This window comes from Lampetra fluviatilis, chromosome 32, assembly GCF_964198595.1.
Source record: "Lampetra fluviatilis chromosome 32, kcLamFluv1.1, whole genome shotgun sequence".
Classification (NCBI taxonomy): domain Eukaryota; kingdom Metazoa; phylum Chordata; class Hyperoartia; order Petromyzontiformes; family Petromyzontidae; genus Lampetra; species Lampetra fluviatilis.
Window position 1 is genome coordinate 9,267,874 of NC_136306.1, and position 21,458 is coordinate 9,289,331.

General features: G+C 44.7%; 1 protein-coding gene and 1 non-coding gene across 5 annotated transcripts in view; both read right to left on the bottom strand.

Annotated features, from left to right (window-relative positions):
* Positions 1-21,458, bottom strand: part of DLD (dihydrolipoamide dehydrogenase) — a 47,840-nt gene that overhangs the window by 8,862 nt on the left and 17,520 nt on the right. For 3 of the 4 annotated variants that reach the window (XM_078871489.1, XM_078871487.1, XM_078871485.1), the window contains 8 exons: positions 11,449-11,530; positions 8,940-9,019; positions 8,607-8,675; positions 7,403-7,472; positions 7,074-7,174; positions 3,594-3,737; positions 2,082-2,183; positions 1,007-1,197 (listed from right to left, as the gene is read on the bottom strand). In XM_078871489.1, coding sequence (XP_078727615.1) covers positions 1,007-1,197; positions 2,082-2,183; positions 3,594-3,737; positions 7,074-7,174; positions 7,403-7,472; positions 8,607-8,675; positions 8,940-9,019; positions 11,449-11,530 — 839 coding nt within the window. Of the gene's footprint in view, positions 1-1,006; positions 1,198-2,081; positions 2,184-3,593; positions 3,738-7,073; positions 7,175-7,402; positions 7,473-8,606; positions 8,676-8,939; positions 9,020-11,448; positions 11,531-16,324; positions 16,680-21,458 lie in introns of those variants that run through there. The other variant, XM_078871486.1, reaches the window with a different exon arrangement.
* Positions 16,937-17,009, bottom strand: TRNAA-AGC (transfer RNA alanine (anticodon AGC)). Its single transcript has one exon. It is a non-coding gene; the product is annotated as a tRNA-Ala (tRNA).

Consider the following 21,458-nt stretch of genomic DNA (forward strand, 5'->3'; position numbering starts at 1 on the left):
GCGTACTACGCTATGATGGGAACAGAATTTGATTCTCGGCCACGGCTAATAACACATTCCTGCGGAGGGAGCTGGTAGGAACGTTGGGTTGCTCGGTCAATGGCCAGGGTCAACGGCGGAGTGGTGTATTCCGCAAATATGGCCGACTGTGAGGGTGGGCACAAGCCGGCGTGAGTAGGTTAAACGTTGAGTTTTATAAGGGCACCACGGGGTGACCAGCCCCTCCCCACCCAGCCCCACCCCCCACTCAGCCCCACCCTCCCCACCCAGCTCCCCCCCCACCCTCCCCTCCCCACCCAGCCCTCCCCACCCAGCCCCTCCCCACCCTCCCCTCTCCACCCAGCCCCACCCCTCCCATTTTTGGATGCACGACGGACGGACACAATAATCCCCTGTGGGCTGGTGTAACCAGGAGGTTCCTACTAGTATCAGTGGCGAGTGATGTCTGAACCAGTCCTGGACCACCTTTAACCAAGCCACGCTGACCAGTGTGGTGATGTATGGCCAAACAAAACCCCCATGAGCAATACAGCATGGGAGGGCCTTCATCTAGCAGTGTATTTACAAAGGGCTGTACACATTAATCTGGTTTATTATTACATGTGCCTCGACTATTGCCTCGGTCATTCCTTCACGCATCATCCGTCGCTTTGGTTGCCATCCAATGTAATGGGAGCAACAGGTGACTTGGGCCGCCACGTCCCCAAACAAAATGTGCAAGTTAAGGATAACAGCTGGTGTCAAAATCCATTGGAAGTGTAATCATGCAAGACAAGGATGTGTACAGACATTCTCTCTATCTACCGCTGGATAGAAGACCACCCCGTGCCATCTCAGTCACGTCGGTTGTTTTTAGCATACTTCACCGTGCTGGTCAATGTGGGTTCATGAAGGGGGACGACCGGTTCAGACATCACGCGCTCGTTTCCCGCACGACCCGCTCCCCAAATGCAGAAACACGCGCGGCCCTGCGCTGGAGGAACATTTGGAGGCAGCGGCCACTCACTGAACGTCGATCTTGCCGTCGGCGCGCCGTGACGCCGCCATCACCTTGGTCGACAGCTTGAACTTCATGCCCTGCTTCTGCAGGATGCGCTGGAAGTTCTTGGAGATCTCCATGTCAATGCCGGCGCCACCCACATGAGCCAAGAACTCCACGGCTGTCACCTCCGAGCCTAGCCGCTGCCACACTGAACCCTGAATAAGGCAAGTGAGAAAATCACCAGTGGACGGTGTTCTTAAAATATGGGTTTTTATATAAACAGTAAAACCTTGGATTGCGAGCATAATTCGTTCTGGAAACGTGTTTGTAATCCAAAGCACTCGTATATCAAAGCACTCGTATATCAGTTGTGATCACGTGACGCTCGGCAGACAAAGCGTATATACGTACTACTCGTATTGCAAGACCTCGACCGTTTATCAAATTAATATTTATTTAAAAAATTTGCTCGTCTTGCAAAACACTCGCAGACCAAGTTACTCGCAATCCAAGGTTTTACTTTATTTATTTTCTTATTTACAAAAAATCATTTCAGATTTCCCAGAGCGGTACAAGTTCTTTATTAGATAATAACCCATGGAATGGGATATCAAATAACCACTTCTGAAATACCTTAAAGACTTGTATCCATACACCGCAGAAAATAGACAGTCAAATTCGTATTTTTGTCAACTCTGTAGAGAAATGGGCTAAGACCGTCAGTCAACTCGCTACACTGGGGAATCCAGTTTACTCACAGGTAGCTGAAACCCAAATATGAACCCAGCATTCTGGCCTCCCCAGTTCAGTGTCCTGACTCCTGAGCCACCCGCACCTCCGATTAGCACGGTTGGCTAGGTACAGCGCGCAAGATGTTCAACATACATACAAACACCCGGTCACCCCCCCAAAAAACCCATCATGTTATCTCAAACGTGTCATCGAACAAAAAAAGCACAACATTAAATTTCGCGGCGCTTTCATGCGGTGACAATCATGCAGCGCAAATGGCTTTAAAGAAAAGTCAGCGTCAGTGTCAGAAGTGGTGAAAGAGCGGCGGTGAAGGAAGAGAGAGAGAGAGGAGAGAAGACGAAATTACCAGTTCCACGCCGATGACGCCAGCTCCGATCACCACCAGCTTCTCCGGTACCTGCTTGAGCGAGAGGGCACCCGTGGACGACACCACCGTCTCCTCGTCGACCTGCGGGGAACACAGCACGGCGGACTCACAGAGGATCACGCGGGGCATCGCACCAACGTCTCTTTCACTTCACACCTGCGTTAGCGTTGTGGCGGTGGCTTATGGACGTGGTCCAGTGCTTTGGAGGCAAGGGTTGGTGGATAACACAGGTTGTGAATCTCAAAAAAACCCACTCAACCGCCAAGTGGCTAGATTGAAAACTCATTTCTTTACAACTGTACTATGGGAACCTCATTTGCCAGTAAAAATATAATTGGTTTTTTACCCTTCTATCTGGCAACAAAACTGACACCTTTTTACAAGGAGTCATGTTTGCATAGACCGCAATACCTGCAGTCATAATCAACTTCAAGGACAGTGCACATTATCAGAGTTATGTCTTTTATTTGTATTATGACTGCAGGTATTGCGGTCTATGCAAACATGAATCCTTGTAAAAAGGTGTCAGTTTTGTTGCCAGATAGAAGGGTAAAAAACCAATTATCATTCTTTACAACTGCTTTTTGTGTTTGGTTTGTTGTCCTTCCCCGACACCTCCGATTTACACTGCTGGGGTACGTACGGTGAGAAATAAGTTCAACATAATACAGTAATTGATGCTTGAATCTGTATACAAAGAGCTCCTGAAAAACAATCTTTAGAGTGATTGAGGCTTTCTAGGGTAAAGGGCATCACCGTAACCACATCAAACTGCCATTCAAACACTGATTCTCAGCAGTGTTTTGATGCCAGAGTCCTGATCCAAAACACTGCTTTCAATTGAAATTGTTTGACTGCGTGTATGCATGTGAATGGAAATGTGCATGCGCGTGTGGTGTGTGTGTTTTCAACTCCGCCAAAGAATAGTCTGGAAGGAGTGGCTATACAATTACTCCAGTGACCAATGGTACAAATAGTGACGTCAGAGCACAACGAAAATAAATAAATAACGCGTTCGGAATTGACACGGCAAACGAGGGCAGAGTGGACTGGAGTGAACGGCCCGGGGTGTAGCGAGTGCAAACGCTACTCACGGCTCCTGCCTTCGGTGGCTATTGCTGCTTTGCTCTTTAAATCAAACTCAACACACCAACTGGTTTACGTACAGACACAAGCGCTGACTGCTGCACCTACAAATCGTATTCGTCAGCCACAGCTGGATCACTTCCCACGTCATCTATGCCACGGGGGTTATTTCACCATACTTGGGCGCATTGGTAAAGTCCAGGTTATTGAAGGCGCCCTATCTCCTTAAGACTGTGGAAGCTAAGCAAGCCTAAGTCTGGATAGCGCTTGTATGGGCGATCACCAAGCACAAACGGGTTGTCAGAGGGATTGTGGGCTACTTGGCGGGCAGCAGAGGGCAAAATACACTATTGTACTGTACTCCTCTATGCTCCCCGCCTTCACCGACCCATGAGGAGCAGTTACCTCGATGCCTTGGAAGGGCGTGACCTCGGAGCCAGTGGCGATGAGGATGTTCTTGGTGTTGATGACCTGCTGGCTGCCGTCAGCGCAAGCGGCCGTCACCTGGTTCTTCCCCGTTACTTTCCCGTGCCCTTTAACGTGCGTCACCTGTGCGTCCCGGTAGGGAGAGAGAGGGGTGAACCGCAGTGCGCGGGAGAGGGTCAGCAACAGGCAGCTCATGCTTATAGTGAGCGACTTGGGACATACATGCTCTTTCAAGAGTGGTAGATAGGCATGTAAAGATGGATAAATTAATCTGTTGCATTTTTTTTACAGACAATGTTACATGCATCGAGTTAGGTGCAAGAGTCAATTTGCGAAAATGCGTCCAAATTATGCGCAGAGGTTAATGTTTGGCTAATTGGACAAATTAAACGGACAATATACTAGATAAAAATGTTTGCATTTGGTAAACATTGTAGCAACTTCTCTATAAAAAAACTACTGACATTTCAGTTCGGCTGAACTGTGCAACATGTCAATAATTAGATTTCAGTTGTCATGGTGCAATATCTGCTACACAGACAATACAAATGAGCCGGACACCGAATCAAGATCATGAATGATGACAATTCATCGAATCGTTCAGGAAAGGTGAATCATGTTCTGCCTAGCAGAAGGCAGGTGTTCCTTTCCCTATGAAAGTTGTAGTGCCCAATAGCAAGCACACCTTGATCAAACGCATTGAATCTCAAACTTGTGATTGTTATATTATGTGGAGCAAGCCGGCAAAATCTGTATGATCCATTTTAGACTGCTCGGTTTTTTTTTCGTCGACCAATTTTACAGATCATTGATGTTGACCCCTTTATAGCTATTGCCTCATGCTGATTTAGTGTCCATACAATTTCATTCCATCACAGGGACATTTGGTACTGCTCAGGATTCAAAGCCAAATGTAACCACGATGCAATGACATAGATTTGCAAGAAATTCAATGGGCTCACAACCATAAAAATCACAAGGGCTGCTCACATGCCATCAGTGGATGGAGGCTGCATTTTAACCATGGCATAAACCTTAGTCCCAGACATGCGCTGACCACTGAGCCACCACTTTTACAAGTCGTTAAGAGGCAGAAACCATTACTAAAAATGTACTATCAAAATCAGTGCCATTAACAGGCACACGCATTAATTACCAACAATTACTTAACGTGAAACACGACAACTCTTTCTGGCTGGACGGTCAAAGAAAGTGCGGTGGCATCCTCATATTGACCAGAATCAATAGTCCGTGCTCCACAATACACTTGCTGTCTGTATAAGATACCTCGGAAGCCCTCTTCCCAAAAGTCAACATTCCCAGTGACAAATCACTCGTGCTTATGTGCTGTTACCATCCTCCAAAGTGCAGGATACAACTGCATTAGCTTTGGTCCTTACCCATATATCGCTAGTTCAACTTTCATGTGCAATGTTGAGGGATTGTGTAATGTCTTGGTGTGGTCTGAGACAGTTTTTGTTGTTGTTTGGCTGCTTTGCCCAAGTTGACCATTGGTGTACTTAAGCAATATAGAACATATATACCAAATCGTGACTGCAGGGATTCATATTCTTGGTTCTTTCGGTAAAGTCACGTAGAAGGGAAAAAACAATAAAATAATTAAAATAAAACAATAAAATGCTCACTACATTTCGATTGCAACACAAGCTGTGGTTTTCACAACTGCTGATTGCCTGTGTTGCAATCGAAACGTCGTGAGAATTTTATTGTTTCATTTTTTATTATTTTATTGTTTTTTCCCTTCTACATGACTTTACCGAAAGAACCACAAACACATACACTCATTGGTTCTTTCGGTAAAGTCACGTAGGTAGAAAATAAAATAAATAAAACCACGACGTTTCGGGCACAACACAAGCGTCCGTCATCAGGTGGGACCACCACAGCAAGAAACGATTGCTGAAGTGGGCAAAAGGGCTGCTTGTAACAAGAGGCTATATAGGTAAGAGAGGGGGGAGGAGCCAGGGAGTAGAGATAGAGAGGGTGGGGGGGAGTGAAGAGCTGCAAGCTCTGACACGAGCACGACAAGATGCCGGGGCTGGGACGTGAGCGGGGCTGTGGGTAGGAGGCTGAAGAAACTGGAGATGCGGATATGAAGGCAAACTATAAACTTTATCTATTTTACTTATGTACAGGTAGTCCCCGACTTACGATGGTCCGACTTACGATATTTCGATCTTACGATGGCGATACGACAAAATTGTAAATTATTTTACATTTCGCGCAGCAGGCAATTGCAGCAGCGTACGAGACTGTACGTTGGGACGCTGCCGGGATGTACTGTTCGCATATAGTTTAACAAGTACGGTACTGTAAATTGCTCTGTTTTGCTAAATTATCACCATTCTTTAAGACTCCTGGGTAGGCTAGGCCATTTTCGACTTACGATATTTTCGACTTACGATGAGGTCGTCGTAACGCATCTCCATCGTAAGTCGGGGACTACCTGTATTTTAGTGATTTGCTTACCTTTTTTTCTACACTTTGCACTCCTATCGTTGATGGTATTTTTTTTTATTGTTGTAACACTCTGACCAGCCCCTACCGGACATCTGTGAAAAAGAGCTTCATAGCTCATCGGATTTCTCCAGGATAAATAAGGATTGTGGTTCTGCTTCAGAGAGCAAGAATGATAATTATTCACTATTTGTGCCGGTTGTTACCGTGTTGATGCACCACATTGCCATTCGGAACATGTGCTGCACTGTTGCTGCTGGATTGTTTTGTTCACGTTATGTGCAGTGACCAGGCTTCTAATGTGTAACCTGGTCCCCATTGAAAATGTGCATTCATTGCCCAAAGTGTTTTACCTGTGCACAAATAAACCCAACTGACATGCCATTGAAGTTGGGCGAATTTTACACCTGAATTTAAAACGTGCTTCGTCAGGTTTTTCTCCTTCATAAGGTGCGCCTCATCAAATATTACCAAGTACTCAGTTTTGCCAAAAGGAAATTGATCAACTTATGCAACAGCAATACCTACAATTTTGATTTATGTCAGTCTTGGCAGCTATCACAGCAAATTCATATCACGTGTTTTTATTTCTGGAGACCACAAGGCTGCTCCACCCTCCACCAGCACCGAACCTTGTGAGAAATAATGTTTGGGATTCAGTGTATATATTATTTTAAAAATACGTCAAAAAAATTATAAACCATGTCTAAGTAATTCTAGTTATCTGCTCCTACTTTGCAAAAATGTCATGAAGATTAACTGGTTCCCACCTAGCTTAAGGCAATTATAATAATTATTAGCCATTTGCTTAGATATGGAAAATATATTTTGAACCTAGTGGCAAGCTGATCTTCAGTTTAAAGTGTTAAGCAATGCCAATGAGGAGGACAGACTTATTTGGCCTATAGCAGGACTCTATCTCAGGATTACCATAAACGATTCTCGTCTCAATTCTACAGCAATTGGCCAGAACATAAAGACCTTGTTTTGCTTGAAGAGGTGGGCGATGCCTCCTGTCAGAGCCTTGACCGCACCGCTCTTCTGTTCCATCATCTTCTCCAGGTTCAGCTTTAGTCCCTCAACTGCAGACACAAATCAGTGACGCTCACCACCAACGCTCTCAAGGGAGAGCGTATCTTTACACACACACACACACAATGCATTTCAAACAATTACCTGTGCGCTTACAATACAATTAAGTGACACGTTTACATCCGACAAGCAAAGGATAGAAATTCAACCAACAGCAAGTGCAGGTCAAGGTGTGTTGTACGAACGGGTGTTGTTGCTTTATTCTTGATGAGACTCACTTTCAATGCCTCTGCTTGCAAAGTCCTTGCTATGAGCCATGTGGTAGAAATACGAGTTATTCAGCAGTGCCTGGAATTACACAAATAGAGTAAAACCTTTGGAATGAACACATAGCTTTTTGTCAAATAGATTTTAGCTTTGTTACATTTAATGTATTAAGATATTCTGATGCAATCCAAATGACATGATGTAACCCAGGTTGGGCCTTACAAAAGAGGTAATGTAATGTACATCTCAACATACCTAGATTTCATCTGCTGGTTATATAAAGGATACTATTATATGGACCTCCTGCATAACCAATCATATGTTGATACTGCATTAGTTCCTACCGTGAAGGGGTTTTTGATTACATTTCTTGCAAATTTCTTCGAATCTGACCAACCATGCACAACAGTGAATAGATGTCCCGATCGTGCATTACTTTTCACAGCTGATATCAATAATTATGGATCATTAATTGGTGCAGTTGCTCATCTAGTGGACAAAGTATACTCAAGTCATCAATATTTTAAGCTAAATTGTCCTTTGAGTTGGAATTCATGAGCTAGTACGAACAAGATGGCAGAGACAGAACAAATTAGACATTACTACGAACAAGATCATCAGAATTGGTGGGATAGAGACGTAACATCAGACAGGACACACAAGCTATAGAGTACAGATGATACAGAACAAACCAAACAGTACACATGAGACAAAGGAAAAACACGACAATGGTACAAATGAAACAGCACAAATTAGATACATGAGATTAGACAGAGACTACATATAAGGTTGACAGTACAGAATAAACCAACAAGACGGTACAATACACAATATTCTTGAATTAAACTGTGGTATTTTTGCGACTTGCACGAGGCGCAGTGAATTTTCACATGCCAAGTATCAAGTGTGTGAGCGCTGTGTAGCAACGCCCTCTAGAGGACACACACCTCGCTTACAAGGACCACCAATTTGCACATCTCTACAAAGCACACAAACAAAACACGACGACATTCTAAATCAGCGCCACTCACTCCAGTCCTCATGAGCGACACTGGGAGAACTTCCCGTGATTACCAACCGTCGGGTGCATGCACTGTGCTGTCGCGGCGTAATTGGCATATGAACATCAAAGATTTTGTAATCACGAAAAGGCGGATTTGTAGGGGATGGAGGGGGGGGGTTAGCGAATGAATAAATACGCAGAATGTTTCAAACCTTGGAAGGTATGCATCCCACATTGAGGCAGGTTCCACCCAACGTTTCATTCTTTTCAACACAGATGACCTGAATACGCCACACACACAGACACGTGAGTGCTCGCACAATGCAATCTATTTTCATCTCGACAATGCCAGGCAACAAAAAAAAATGTAATGTGTTTTTCACCGTTGGAAATGTTAGTACATTCAACATGAAATTTAACACGTTTATATTATATGTGTTAATGGCATAATAAATGTGACTGCATTACATGATGACGAAGCTAATACTTAAAAGGGAAAAAACAAATCGGATGAACTTTAGCAACACATAAAATTATATCACCACCTTGAAGCCAAGCTGTGCAGCCTTGATTGCAGCCACATATCCTCCAGGCCCAGATCCAATGACAGTCACATCTGCATCCACTGAACATAAAGTAGGAGTTTAAAATGTCGATTTAAAGCTTTCGTGACTGTAGGGATTCACATCCTTGGTTCTTTCGGTAAAGTCACGTAGAAGGGAAATAATACAAATCAAACAATACAATTCTCACGTCAGGTGTGATGATGATTGCTTGTGTTGCAATCGAAACGTCGTGATAATTTTATTGTTGTATTTTTATTATTTCCCTTCTACGTGACTTTACCGAAAGAACCAAGAATATAAAGTAGGAGTGTTTAAAGTTGTTGTTGCATTTGCAATGTTCCTGTAATATGCCACCGCAAAAGATAATAATCCTCAAAAAATCCTGAAAGGACCCATGAGGTCGTATCACACCAGGCAGTCCTGAGCTCCAGCTCCCCAATCCAATCACACATCATCAAAGAGAGGATGGCTTTCCCCGTCTTCCACATCCTCCACGGACACGCCCTATGCTGCGACCTCTCTCCCCCCTTTCATCTCACTCTGTTAACCTTCGAGTGCCCACTGCTCCAGCAACCAAGGCCGACTGTCAAACACCCAGTCGGCGTCCACTCAATGTCAGGTCGTCCCTTCTCCATTGCTGGCCCTGTTGTCTGGAAATCCCTTCCTCTGGCTGTCTGCATGTCTGAACTTCACCCCCCTGGCCAAGTCCAGGTGGCTTAAGACATTTTTTCTCTCTGCCCACGACTGACCATTTCCATCTATCCAAAACGCTTAATACAGATCTATGACCTCTATGCTATCATACCCCTCAATTCCCCTTTTCATCTCTCCTGTTCTCCATGATGCTGCACTGCCCTCTGCTGCCCACCACAAGGCATCTAAGCTAATTTTGAGGACATGCAAGTGCCACTGGGCTACATGGCAAATGCATGTACTGGCAGAGAACGTTAAATCTTTCCCTGTCGGAAAAATACTTTTTTCCGCATGAGTATTAGCAAATATCCATCAAAATTAAATGTGCGTTCACAAGAACCAGTTGCTCCATCCCGTTACCCTATGTGCCTATAGTTTACTTAAAGTGTCATTCAATGAAACAGGTTCTGAAAACAGCACTGTCACTTACCTTGAGCTCTAAATCCAAGTTAATTTTAAGTATGCTTTTTCAGCGATACACTGTATACACATATATAATTATTTATGAAGTACCACGTAGGTCTTAAAATAGCAAGGCAGCCTGCACTATGCATGCCCAATGGAATGCATTCCAACCAAAACTGGTTCTCGGAGGGCTTCATATTCAAGTTAAAATTGGTTTGAAGTGCTAACCTGCAAAACGGGTTTAGTTGACAGCACAATCAGCTACAGTATATTTGTATAATATGCAGCTATTGTGTAGATACATCTGCATGATCAGAAAACGAATGCTTAACGTTCCATTTGAATGCTTTTGAAATAAGACATCTAGGAAACGAGGTTCAAAGTTCGAATTGACCTATGACTTAACGATTTCACTTGTTGACACGAGTGCAGCTTAACAGCTCAACCAATTTCAATAGCCCAATTTTGGTATGCAGCCTCATTTCGAAATCACAACTAAAAAAGCGTGTGCCATTGGGGAGGGGTGTGTGCAACAGCAGAGGGAGCTATTGAGTGTTCACGGGCTTCCCAATGTATTGCATACATTGGTGAATTTATAACTGATGAGTAATAGCATGTGAATGGTGAATGTCTGGCGAGGGTTTAGGTGTGCTGTGTCATGTGATCACATGTATCATGTGTGATGTGATCACATGTATCATGTGTCATGTGATCACATGTATCATGTGTGATGTGTCATGTGATCACATGTATTATGTGTGATGTGTCATGTGAGCACATGTATCATGTGTGATGTGTCATGTGATCACATGTATCATGTGTGATGTGTCATGTGATCACATGTATCATGTGTCATGTGATCACATGTATCACGTGTGATGTGTCATGTGATCACATGTATCACGTGTGATGTGTCATGTGATCACATGTATCATGTGTGATGTGTCATGTGATCACATGTATCATGTTGATGTGTCATGTGATCACATGTATCACGTGTGATGTGTCATGTGATCGCATGTATCATGCGTGATGTGTCATGTGATCACATGTATCATGTGTCATGTGTCATGTGATCGCATGTATCATGTGTGCTGTGTCATGTGATCACATGTAGCATGCGTGATGTGTCATGTCACTCCATCCGTAGGACGGGCTAGCCTCTAGTATGAAAATATACATAGGTAAAGAAACAAGCTTTTTAATGCACACACTGCACTCAAAAGTAGAACATTTATTCCTGTTTGTTTATTACCGAATAGTTGTTGTGTACTTGCTGTGTGTACTTGTTGTGTATTAAGCGTCAAAGATTCCAAAGAATATAAACAGACAACACGGCACGTTCAATGAAAGTGTGTAAAGAAAGTGTGTAATAATAAAAAGCACTCACGTGGAGCTTTATCAGAGTAGGTCCGGAGCACAACGGCATTAACTGCATGAGCATTGCCGGCTACCCTAAACAGTTTGCTACCCTGTAAAACACACGCACAACAACAATAATAATTATACCATTTGGATCAATCACATAGCATCCCATACAGAATAAAGCTTCTGAATGACAAGCAAATATATTGAACATTGTGTTGGCATTGTCTGGTAATGTATTCAAGTTTAACACGTTGGCTTTCGCGACCAATATCATCCATAATACAGTTTTTTTTGGGGGTTAGATTGTGTAAATGAAAATGTGTCGTTAAACCCGCCACCACCCGACACAGCCAATTAGTAAGGTTTGTCACGTAAACAGAACGTGCCAATTCGTTACTAGTTCGGCACACCGCTTGTGTGTTGGAGAGTACACCCACAACATCTACAATTCGAGTACGACGTTTCGCTGGTAGTTACAACTAGCATCACACTGTGTTCGCAGTTAAATGCACACAAATCTACAGCGTCGGCATGCGTTCCATTCTGTATAAATGTCATTAATGACGTTTACAGAATGCAAACGGCGTCATGGTATTCTAATCAACCACAAGGTCCAACGCCTGGTGAAGCAGCTGAACAGGCAGTCTGCAAGCGACACGTTTGAGTGTTAACAAAGACAGAAAGTTAAGTCAACTTGGCTGGTTGTTTGTGGTGGGGGTAGAGAGTGAATATAAGAATGATAAGAGCCCCTTCACGAATAGCGTGCAAGGGTTGAGATTAAATGCATTTGAGACTTTCACAACACATCAATCACCATTCTCGAAGCACGTGTCCACACTTTTTTGTTCATGTAAACGTTACCAAGGAGACTCACCGAGCCTCAAGACAGCTTTCAACAGGCAACCTGCTTGAAATGCGTTGCAAATTCCTGTTTTGTATTGTATGTTATTTAGGTTAATTATTTGTGCTTATTTTTGTTCCCCGTATTGCATGTATCTGTGGTGCGTAGAGAGACACTTTATTTCAGTTTGACGCTATTCAAAGTGTAGTCCAAATAATGCGCGTAATCGACTGATCACGGCGCTCGACTCAAAATTCAAAGGTCGTGAACTTGGTTCACTTTGACCCATCATCCGTCCGGAGTCGATAACGTGAGTACCACGTTTCCGACTCTCTCAACGAACAGTCTTGCCACCCACCATTGCAATGTGCAATTTACACCGCTGCCTCAAGGCTGTAAATAGACTTTAGCGCCGCCTGACGGTCGTTGCAGCTCAAAACAACGTACGACTTTGAAGCTATTATAATTTAGCCGGGGGGGGGGGGGGGGGTGACGGCGGACGCCTGCAATGCAGCACTTTGTAGGTGGATGATGTATCATAAATGGATCGGAGAGATTTGCAAAACTCCCAAAACCACTAGACTACGAGGTGGCCTGATGGCAATACTGTACAGCAAGTGAGCTGGGCAACAACTCCTGATCCACCACCGGCGAACGATCAGAGAGACCCCAACAACAACTCGCTCGACTCAAAAACAAACACGTCTAACCCAAAAGCCCTTGAGCAATATCATGGCCAGAGATAAATGGGAGGGCACAATCGTCGGCGTCTTTGAGAAAGGGCGTGGTACATGGCACATTGGAATCTAAGGACGAAATACGCCTTACAGATATGAATTAATATTCGAGATGCGCACAACCTAATGACCAAGATCGTGTCCGACCTTGTCAGTGCTTGGTATTTGGATGGGCGGGGACTGCCTGCGGCTGCGCGGTGGACAGATTCCAGCACATCAATGGATTCCGGAATCTGTTTGGAGCTCGTATGCAATCCCAGCCTGTGTGTGGGGGGGTTTTCTTTTGATTCTCCAATTTCCTCCCGTAAGATGCCAAACACTCATCAAATGTAAATGACCAAGCACACCAACGTAGCAGGGACCCTCCTGCAAAATATCTTTTGGACTGGATGGCGCTTTCCTTGGTAAATAAAGTGCAATTCTAAGTGAATTGACAAATGCCAAGAGTCCCATTAGTAACACATTGGTGGATACGCCACATTAACATCAATATAATTATCCATACAGGTTTTTTTTTTGGGTTAGATCACATAAAAATATAAATGTGTCGCTAAACCCGCCACCACCCGACACAGCCAATTAGTAAGGTTTGTTACGTAACCAGAACGTGCCAATTTGTTACGAATACAGCACACCGGCATGCTGGAGAGCCAAGCCACAACATTTACAATCCGAGTACGACGTTTCGCCAGTAATTAAAACTTGCTTCATCAGGCCAAATCAACATAATTATACTGCTGCAAAGTTAGCGATGGCATTTATCAACTCTCATCCCTGGCCATCAACTTAGCGATGGCATTCACCAATTCTCATCCCTGGTCATCAACTTAGCGATGGCATTCACCAATTCTCATCCCTGGCCATCAACTGGGCGATGGCATTCACCAACTCTCATCACTGGTCATCAACTTAGCGATGGCATTCACCAATTCTCATCCCTGGTCATCAACTTAGCGATGGCATTCACCAATTCTCATCCCTGATCATCAACTTAGCGATGGCATTCACCAACTCTCATCAATGGTCATCAACTTAGCGATGGCATTCACCAATTCTCATCCCTGGTCATCAACTTAGCGATGGCATTTACCAATTCTCATCCCTGGTCATCAACTTAGCGATGGCATTACCAACTCTCATCCCTGGTCATCAACTTAGCGATGGCATTCACCAACTCTCATCACTGATCATCAACTTAGCGATGGCATTCACCAACTCTCATCACTGATCATCAACTTAGCGATGGCATTCACCAACTCTCATCCCTGGTCATAAACTTAGCGATGGCATTCACCAATTCTCATCACTGGTCATCAACTTAGCGATGGCATTCACCAACTCTCATCACTGGTCATCAACTTAGCGATGGCATTCACCAATTCTCATCACTGGTCATCAACTTAGCGATGGCATTCACCAACTCTCATCACTGGTCATCAACTTAGCGATGGCATTCACCAATTCTCATCACTGGTCATCAACTTAGCGATGGCATTCACCAATTCTCATCACTGGTCATCAACTTAGCGATGGCATTCACCAACTCTCGTCACTGGTCATAAACTTAGCGATGGCATTCACCAATTCTCATCACTGGTCATCAACTTAGCGATGGCATTCACCAACTCTCATCACTGGTCATCAACTGGGCGATGGCATTCACCAATTCTCATCCCTGGTCATCAACTTAGCGATGGCATTACCAACTCTCATCACTGCTCATCAACTTAGTGATGGCATTACCAACTCTCATCACTGGTCATCAACTGGGCGATGGCATTCACCAATTCTCATCACTGGTCATCAACTGAGCGATGGCATTCACCAATTCTCATCCCTGGTCATCAACTTAGCGATGGCATTTACCAATTCTCATCCCTGGTCATCAACTTAGCGATGGCATTCACCAACTCTCATCACTGGTCATCAACTTAGCGATGGCATTCACCAACTCTCGTCACTGGTCATCAACTTAGCGATGGCATTCACCAATTCTCATCCCTGGTCATCAATTTAGCGATGGCATTCACCAGCTCTCGTCACTGGTCATCAACTTAGCGATGGCATTCACCAATTCTCATCACTGGTCATCAACTTAGCGATGGCATTCACCAATTCTCATCACTGGTCATCAACTTAGCGATGGCATTCACCAATTCTCATCACTGGTCATCAACTTAGCGATGGCATTCACCAACTCTCATCACTGGTCATCAACTTAGCGATGGCATTCACCAATTCTCATCACTGGTCATCAACTTAGCGATGGCATTCACCAGCTCTCGTCACTGATCATCAACTTAGCGATGGCATTCACCAATTCTCATCCCTGGTCATCAACTTAGCGATGGCATTCACCAGCTCTCGTCACTGGTCATCAACTTAGCGATGGCATTCACCAATTCTCATCACTGGTCATCAACTTAGCGATGGCATTACCAACTCTCATCCCTGGTCATCAACTTAGCGATGGCATTCACCAACTCTCATCACTGATCATCAACTTAGCGATGGCATTACCAACTCTCATCTCTGGTCATCAACTTAGCGATGGCATTCACCAACTCTCATCACTGATCATCAACTTAGCGATGGCATTCACCAATTCTCATCACTGGTCATCAACTTAGCGATGGCATTCACCAACTCTCGTCACTGGTCATAAACTTAGCGATGGCATTCACCAATTCTCATCACTGGTCATCAACTTAGCGATGGCATTCACCAACTCTCATCACTGGTCATCAACTGGGCGATGGCATTCACCAATTCTCATCCCTGGTCATCAACTTAGCGATGGCATTCACCAACTCTCATCACTGATCATCAACTTAGCGATGGCATTCACCAATTCTCATCCCTGGTCATCAACTTAGCGATGGCATTACCAACTCTCATTCCTGGTCATCAACTTAGCGATGGCATTCACCAACTCTCATCACTGATCATCAACTTAGCGATGGCATTCACCAACTCTCATCACTGATCATCAACTTAGCGATGGCATTCACCAATTCTCATCACTGATCATCAACTTAGCGATGGCATTACCAACTCTCATCCCTGGTCATCAACTTAGCGATGGCATTACCAACTCTCATCTCTGGTCATCAACGTAGCGATGCCATTCACCAACGTTCGTCATTGGTCATCAATGGCGCCCTACATAGCCCAAGGAGGCCCTCGCCTAAGCGCTCTAGGGCACAGCCTTGAACGGCCTCGGACGGCGCTCGGCCAGGCACACGAGGCCTGGGCTAGTGCCGGGCCCGAGGTACCGCAGCTTCGTGTGGAGCTCCCCAACCCTCGAGCGTGGCACGCACCTGTGCGAAGCGAGGCGCGACCTGGCGACACAAGCCCTGCATGATGTCCGACCTTCTCGCTCGCTCGCTCAACCCCGGCGTGACCCAGGAAAGAGAAACCCGAATTAGTTCCGGGGGTCACGCGGCACGACGTGGGGGGCGTGGTCCTGGTGGATCTGCCGGGATCGGTAGATTCTTCTACCGGTGCGAAGGGAACACGCGGTAGACGGCTTCTTTGACGCTCCTGCTGTTACAACACATTCCCTGCGGAGGGAGCTGGTAGGAACGTTGGCCAGGGTCAACGGCGGCGTGGTCTATTCACTATAAATCCTTTATATGCGTGGCGGCTAGAGTCCTCTCGTCCTCTGGCTTGAGATGGCTGCCACCTATGGGTCAGATGATTGCCTGCCACCATTAAGCAATTGGAAATTAAATACAATTTTTTTTCTTCTAAAAAGTGTAAAATTTTGGAAACATTTTTTCACGAAAATAAATTGTCACGCACAACGAGTCTGTGTGCAAAATGTCAGCTCGATTGGATCACGGGAAGTGGGTTAAAAAACGACCGAAACATTTGCAAGGTCGTAAGCAAGCAAGTGAACGTAATATAAAGTATTTAAAATTATTGGCTTTTGGAAGATACGGGCATCGATCCCGTTACCTCTCGCATGCTAAGCGAGCGCTCTACCATCTGAGCTAATCCCCCGCACACTACAACAAGAGCTAACCATACCTCATATAACTAACAACATAACGCAATCGTGTTACCGACCGGTCAAAACGCAAACCATTTTGTTTGCGATTGCAAAAATAAGAAAAAAAATTTTTCCTAAAAAGTGGAAAATTTAGGAATTTTTTTCACGAAAATAAATTGTCACGCACAACGAGTCTGTGTGCAAAATGTCAGCTCGATTGGATCACGGGAAGTGGGTTAAAAAACGAGCGAAAGATTTGCACGGTCCTAAGCAAGCAAGCACGCAAGCAAGCAAGCACGCAAGCAAGCAAGCACGCAAGCAAGCAAGCACGCAAGCAAGCAAGCACGCAAGCAAGCAAGCACGCAAGCAAGCAAGCACGCAAGCAAGCAAGCACGCAAGCAAGCAAGCACGCAAGCAAGCAAGCACGCAAGCAAGCAAGCACGCAAGCAAGCAAGCACGCAAGCAAGCAAGCGAACTTAATATAAAGGATTTAAAAATGCCCGACTGTGAGGGCGGGCACAAGCCGGCATTAGTAGGTTAAACGTTGATATAAGGGCACCACGGGGTGACCATCCCCTCCCCACCCAGCCCCACCCCCTCCCCACCCAGCCCCACCCCCTCCCCACCCCCCACCCAGCCCCACCCCTCCCACCCCCGCCCAGCCCCACCCAGCACCTCCCCACCCTCCCCACCCAGCCCCTCCCCACCCTCCCCTCCCCTCTCCACCCAGCCCCACCCTCCCCACCCAGCCCCTCCCTCCCCACCCAGCCCCTCCCCACCCTCCCCTCCTCACCCAGCCCCACCCTCCCCACCCACCCAGCCCCTCCCTCCCCACCCAGCCCCTCCCCACCATCCCCTCCCCACCCAGCCCCACCCACCCACCCTCCCCGCCCAGCCCCTCCCTCCCCACCCAGCCCCTCCCCACCCTTCCCTTTCCACCTAGCCCCACCCCTCCCATTTTTGGATGCACGACGGACGGACGGACACAATAATCCCCTGTGGGCTGGTGGAACCAGGAGGTTACTACCAGTATCATTATACCTCCTTTGCCAGTACCAAAATATAATAATAGGGGTTTTCCCCTTTTTTTCTAGCAACAAAACAAACCTTTTTAGAAGGATTCATGTCTGCATTAACCACAAAATGCAGTACAAAAAAAAGATAGTGCTAACATCCATTTCTCTCCTGCACCACAAATCAATTTCACCTGAACACACGTGCACGAATGCATACACAAACAAATTATAATAGGAGTCATGATTTCGCTTGTTTAGTCGGGAAAGGCTCACGAAGTCTCACGGCTCTTTTTTCAGGACGGCCCTTGTCACATTTTGTCAGTAGGGGGCGATGGTTGCTATATATGGTACACAGTACGTACTGGAAACCAATGGAGTAATTTTCAGGTTGAATTTTTTTATTTTTGACATATTTGGGCCATGAAACCATATTTCTGATTGATATACCTGCAGTATTCATTATGTCGGTCGTTAGATTTGAGCCGTGTGCCTCTGCAACGGTTGGTAATGTCATAAGCCACGGGCGATCCACTTGCTGATTGAAGATCTCCCCATACCATCATCATCCCTCATGGCCAAGTGATGCCACCATCCCTCTCACTGCTGCACGTGAGCTCATCTCATCTCCACGGTGGTCATCATCTCAGCAAACATTATCTCGTTCTGACGTACCGACACGTAAAAGTTTCAATGACAAATCTAAATATTACTGGGGGAGTAAGAGATTGCGCTGTTTGGAGCCAGCGAACTGAGTTGGTTTCTTGGCTGAAGTTCACATCAGTGGCTAGTGATATTTGAACTGATCATGAGCACCGATCTTCCGCAACCTGCAATGGCCAAAATAGTAAAGTATGGTCAAACAACCCCCATGATTGGCAGTGTGGGAAAGCCTTTATCAGGAGTAGATTCACAGAGATCTTTTTAATTACGTAAAGACATAATTTTACGCGTAAAAATAAGTTGGTAACAAAAGGGGGTTAAACCTCTGCTGAGCTGTACCATATACAGTTTTCTGAATTGTAAAAAAAAATGACTACATATCATACGAACACTATAGCCACGAGAACACACAAAAAGAAAATGTATTCACTAACATTGAATAGAATTAATAACCTTCATATAATTATAATATTCATGACGTTCATGCAAATGAGGTTGGTTGTAACTGCTCCTGGCAAAATAACCCCACGATATTATATTCTTGGTTCTTTCGGTAAAGTCACGTACGTGAACCAAGAATATTAATCCCTGCAGTCACGAAAGCTTTAAATCAAAAAGTAACCCCACAATAGTTAAGGTTTTAAGTTAGATTACAGAGTCCGTTTAACACGTAGGCTTTCACGAACAATATTATCCATAGTATAGGTTGTTGTGGGTTAGATTGCATAAATATAAATGTGTCGTTAAACCCACCACCACCCGACACAGCCAATTAGTAAGGTTTGTCACGTAAACAAAACATGCCAATTTGTTATTAGTACGGTAATAAAAAAAAAAGATGTAGGTTTATTCTCCAACACACTGGTGTGCTGTACTAGTAACGAATTGGCATGTTTTGTTTAAGTGACAAACCTTACTAATTGGCTGTCAGGTGGTGGCGGGTTTTAACGACACATTTATATTTACGCCATCTCACCCAACAAAACTCTGTTATGGACTACACAGCCCTTTTGTAAAACCACTCCTGAATCAGGGCCTCCATGTGCCATTGCGATTTGTGGAGGTTAATTAACCACACTTCACCATGCTGGTCAGTGTGGATTGGTGAAAGCATAGACGTGGGCGCTGTCCTCTGCTCCCCACCACGTTTCCACGAAGCCTATTACACATGTTATGCACTATCCAGGCAATAACCGGCTTGGGATTCAAGATCTTACGAGATTGCGCGCATCCTAGACGATTTGGTGATAGACTTGAATAAGATCCATCATCATTATCATCAGCAGCCATGGTCAGTCCACTGCTGAATGAAGGCCTTTCCAAGCCTCTCATGATCCTATTATATAATCATCCACATAGCAACTGCGCACGAACTGGTCTCATCACTCCATCCCCTCGGTTAATATCCTCTCAAAGGGTTTCGATCCTTTGCATCAGATTAATAGGATATACATTTCTTTGGAATTGAACACAGAAAAACAGTAACACTTCATCACGAAGTTTGTTTGAGAATCTGTTCGAAAGACCCACACTCCGAAGCACACCCGTTTATCCTTCATATATCTGAATAAAAACATGCAGGTTTATTTTTTAAAATAGACAAAAAAAGTAAAAAAAAACATAGCAAATTGCAGAGGCTGATAAAGAGGAAATGATGGGCGGTATAATTTCCCAAAATTAGATATTCCGTCCTTGGAAACTGCATAACAGTGGGGCATAAAGGAAACATCATAAAATAAAAGAGATTTGGAAGCACTCATGTCAGAGCCAATGCACTGGAGTGCTGATCAACATTGCACAGCTGTATTATAAATACATCACGATATAACCTGATTTATGACCAATGTCAAAAACACATAAAAACGTATGCAGTTTGGTGCTATTAACAAACATTTCGTTTTCTCTTGTATTTTTCATTAACTAAAATTTTGAAAATGTTCCATCCCCATCCCACATATTATCCTGATTGTGCTGTCAGCATCATATCATCAGAACAGGTGGAACCGTCACAGCCACGACAGCTGTATCAAGTAAATGAGAGATTGCAGGAGCTACCACTCCGTTTATATAATGGTTGGAGAAGGGGGAAGGGCCAAGTACAGCACACTTTTTATTCATATGGTAAGGTAAGGCTTAAGAGGGTGAGCCTTTGTTATGGAGAGGTACGGTTTGTGACTCAACCTGTGAAAAGGAGAAAACAACTAAACATGGTAAACCTGTAATAGTTGTCTGTCAAATAAGATTGGCCAAATAAGTGTAGTTAAATGAATCCTTGCAGTCACGAAAGCTTCAAATCTAAAGATGCCTCCTGCAACTACCTCGTCTCCGACTGTTGCTACACTACACGTCATGGGTTCACGTGACCTCTGCAACCACTAGGCATGCGACCATTCATTCCTGTATGGCATAGGAAAGAATATAGACTCTTAAATCAAATAGCGACAATTAATTTGCTTGCCGGTGGGAGGGAATCGTTCAATCCCAGAAATATACGACACATGTATAATGAACACTGATTGTAACGCAGGTGAGTTTGCATGTTTTAAATCCCAGTGCTTTGTTTTCAAGATACGGCGACGTACGTTCTTCTATCCTTACGCTCAGCATACAGTAGGTGAACAATGACAACGAAAGCGACTATAAATAGGCCATATCGTAATCATCATCAATCAGCGCGTTTCACCTTGACACCCCATCCACACAGCGCCCCGCAAACTCCCCGAGCTCGCTTTTGAAGAACTGGAAAATGCAGTTCTGCGTGCGCGCTCCGCGATTATTTCAGAT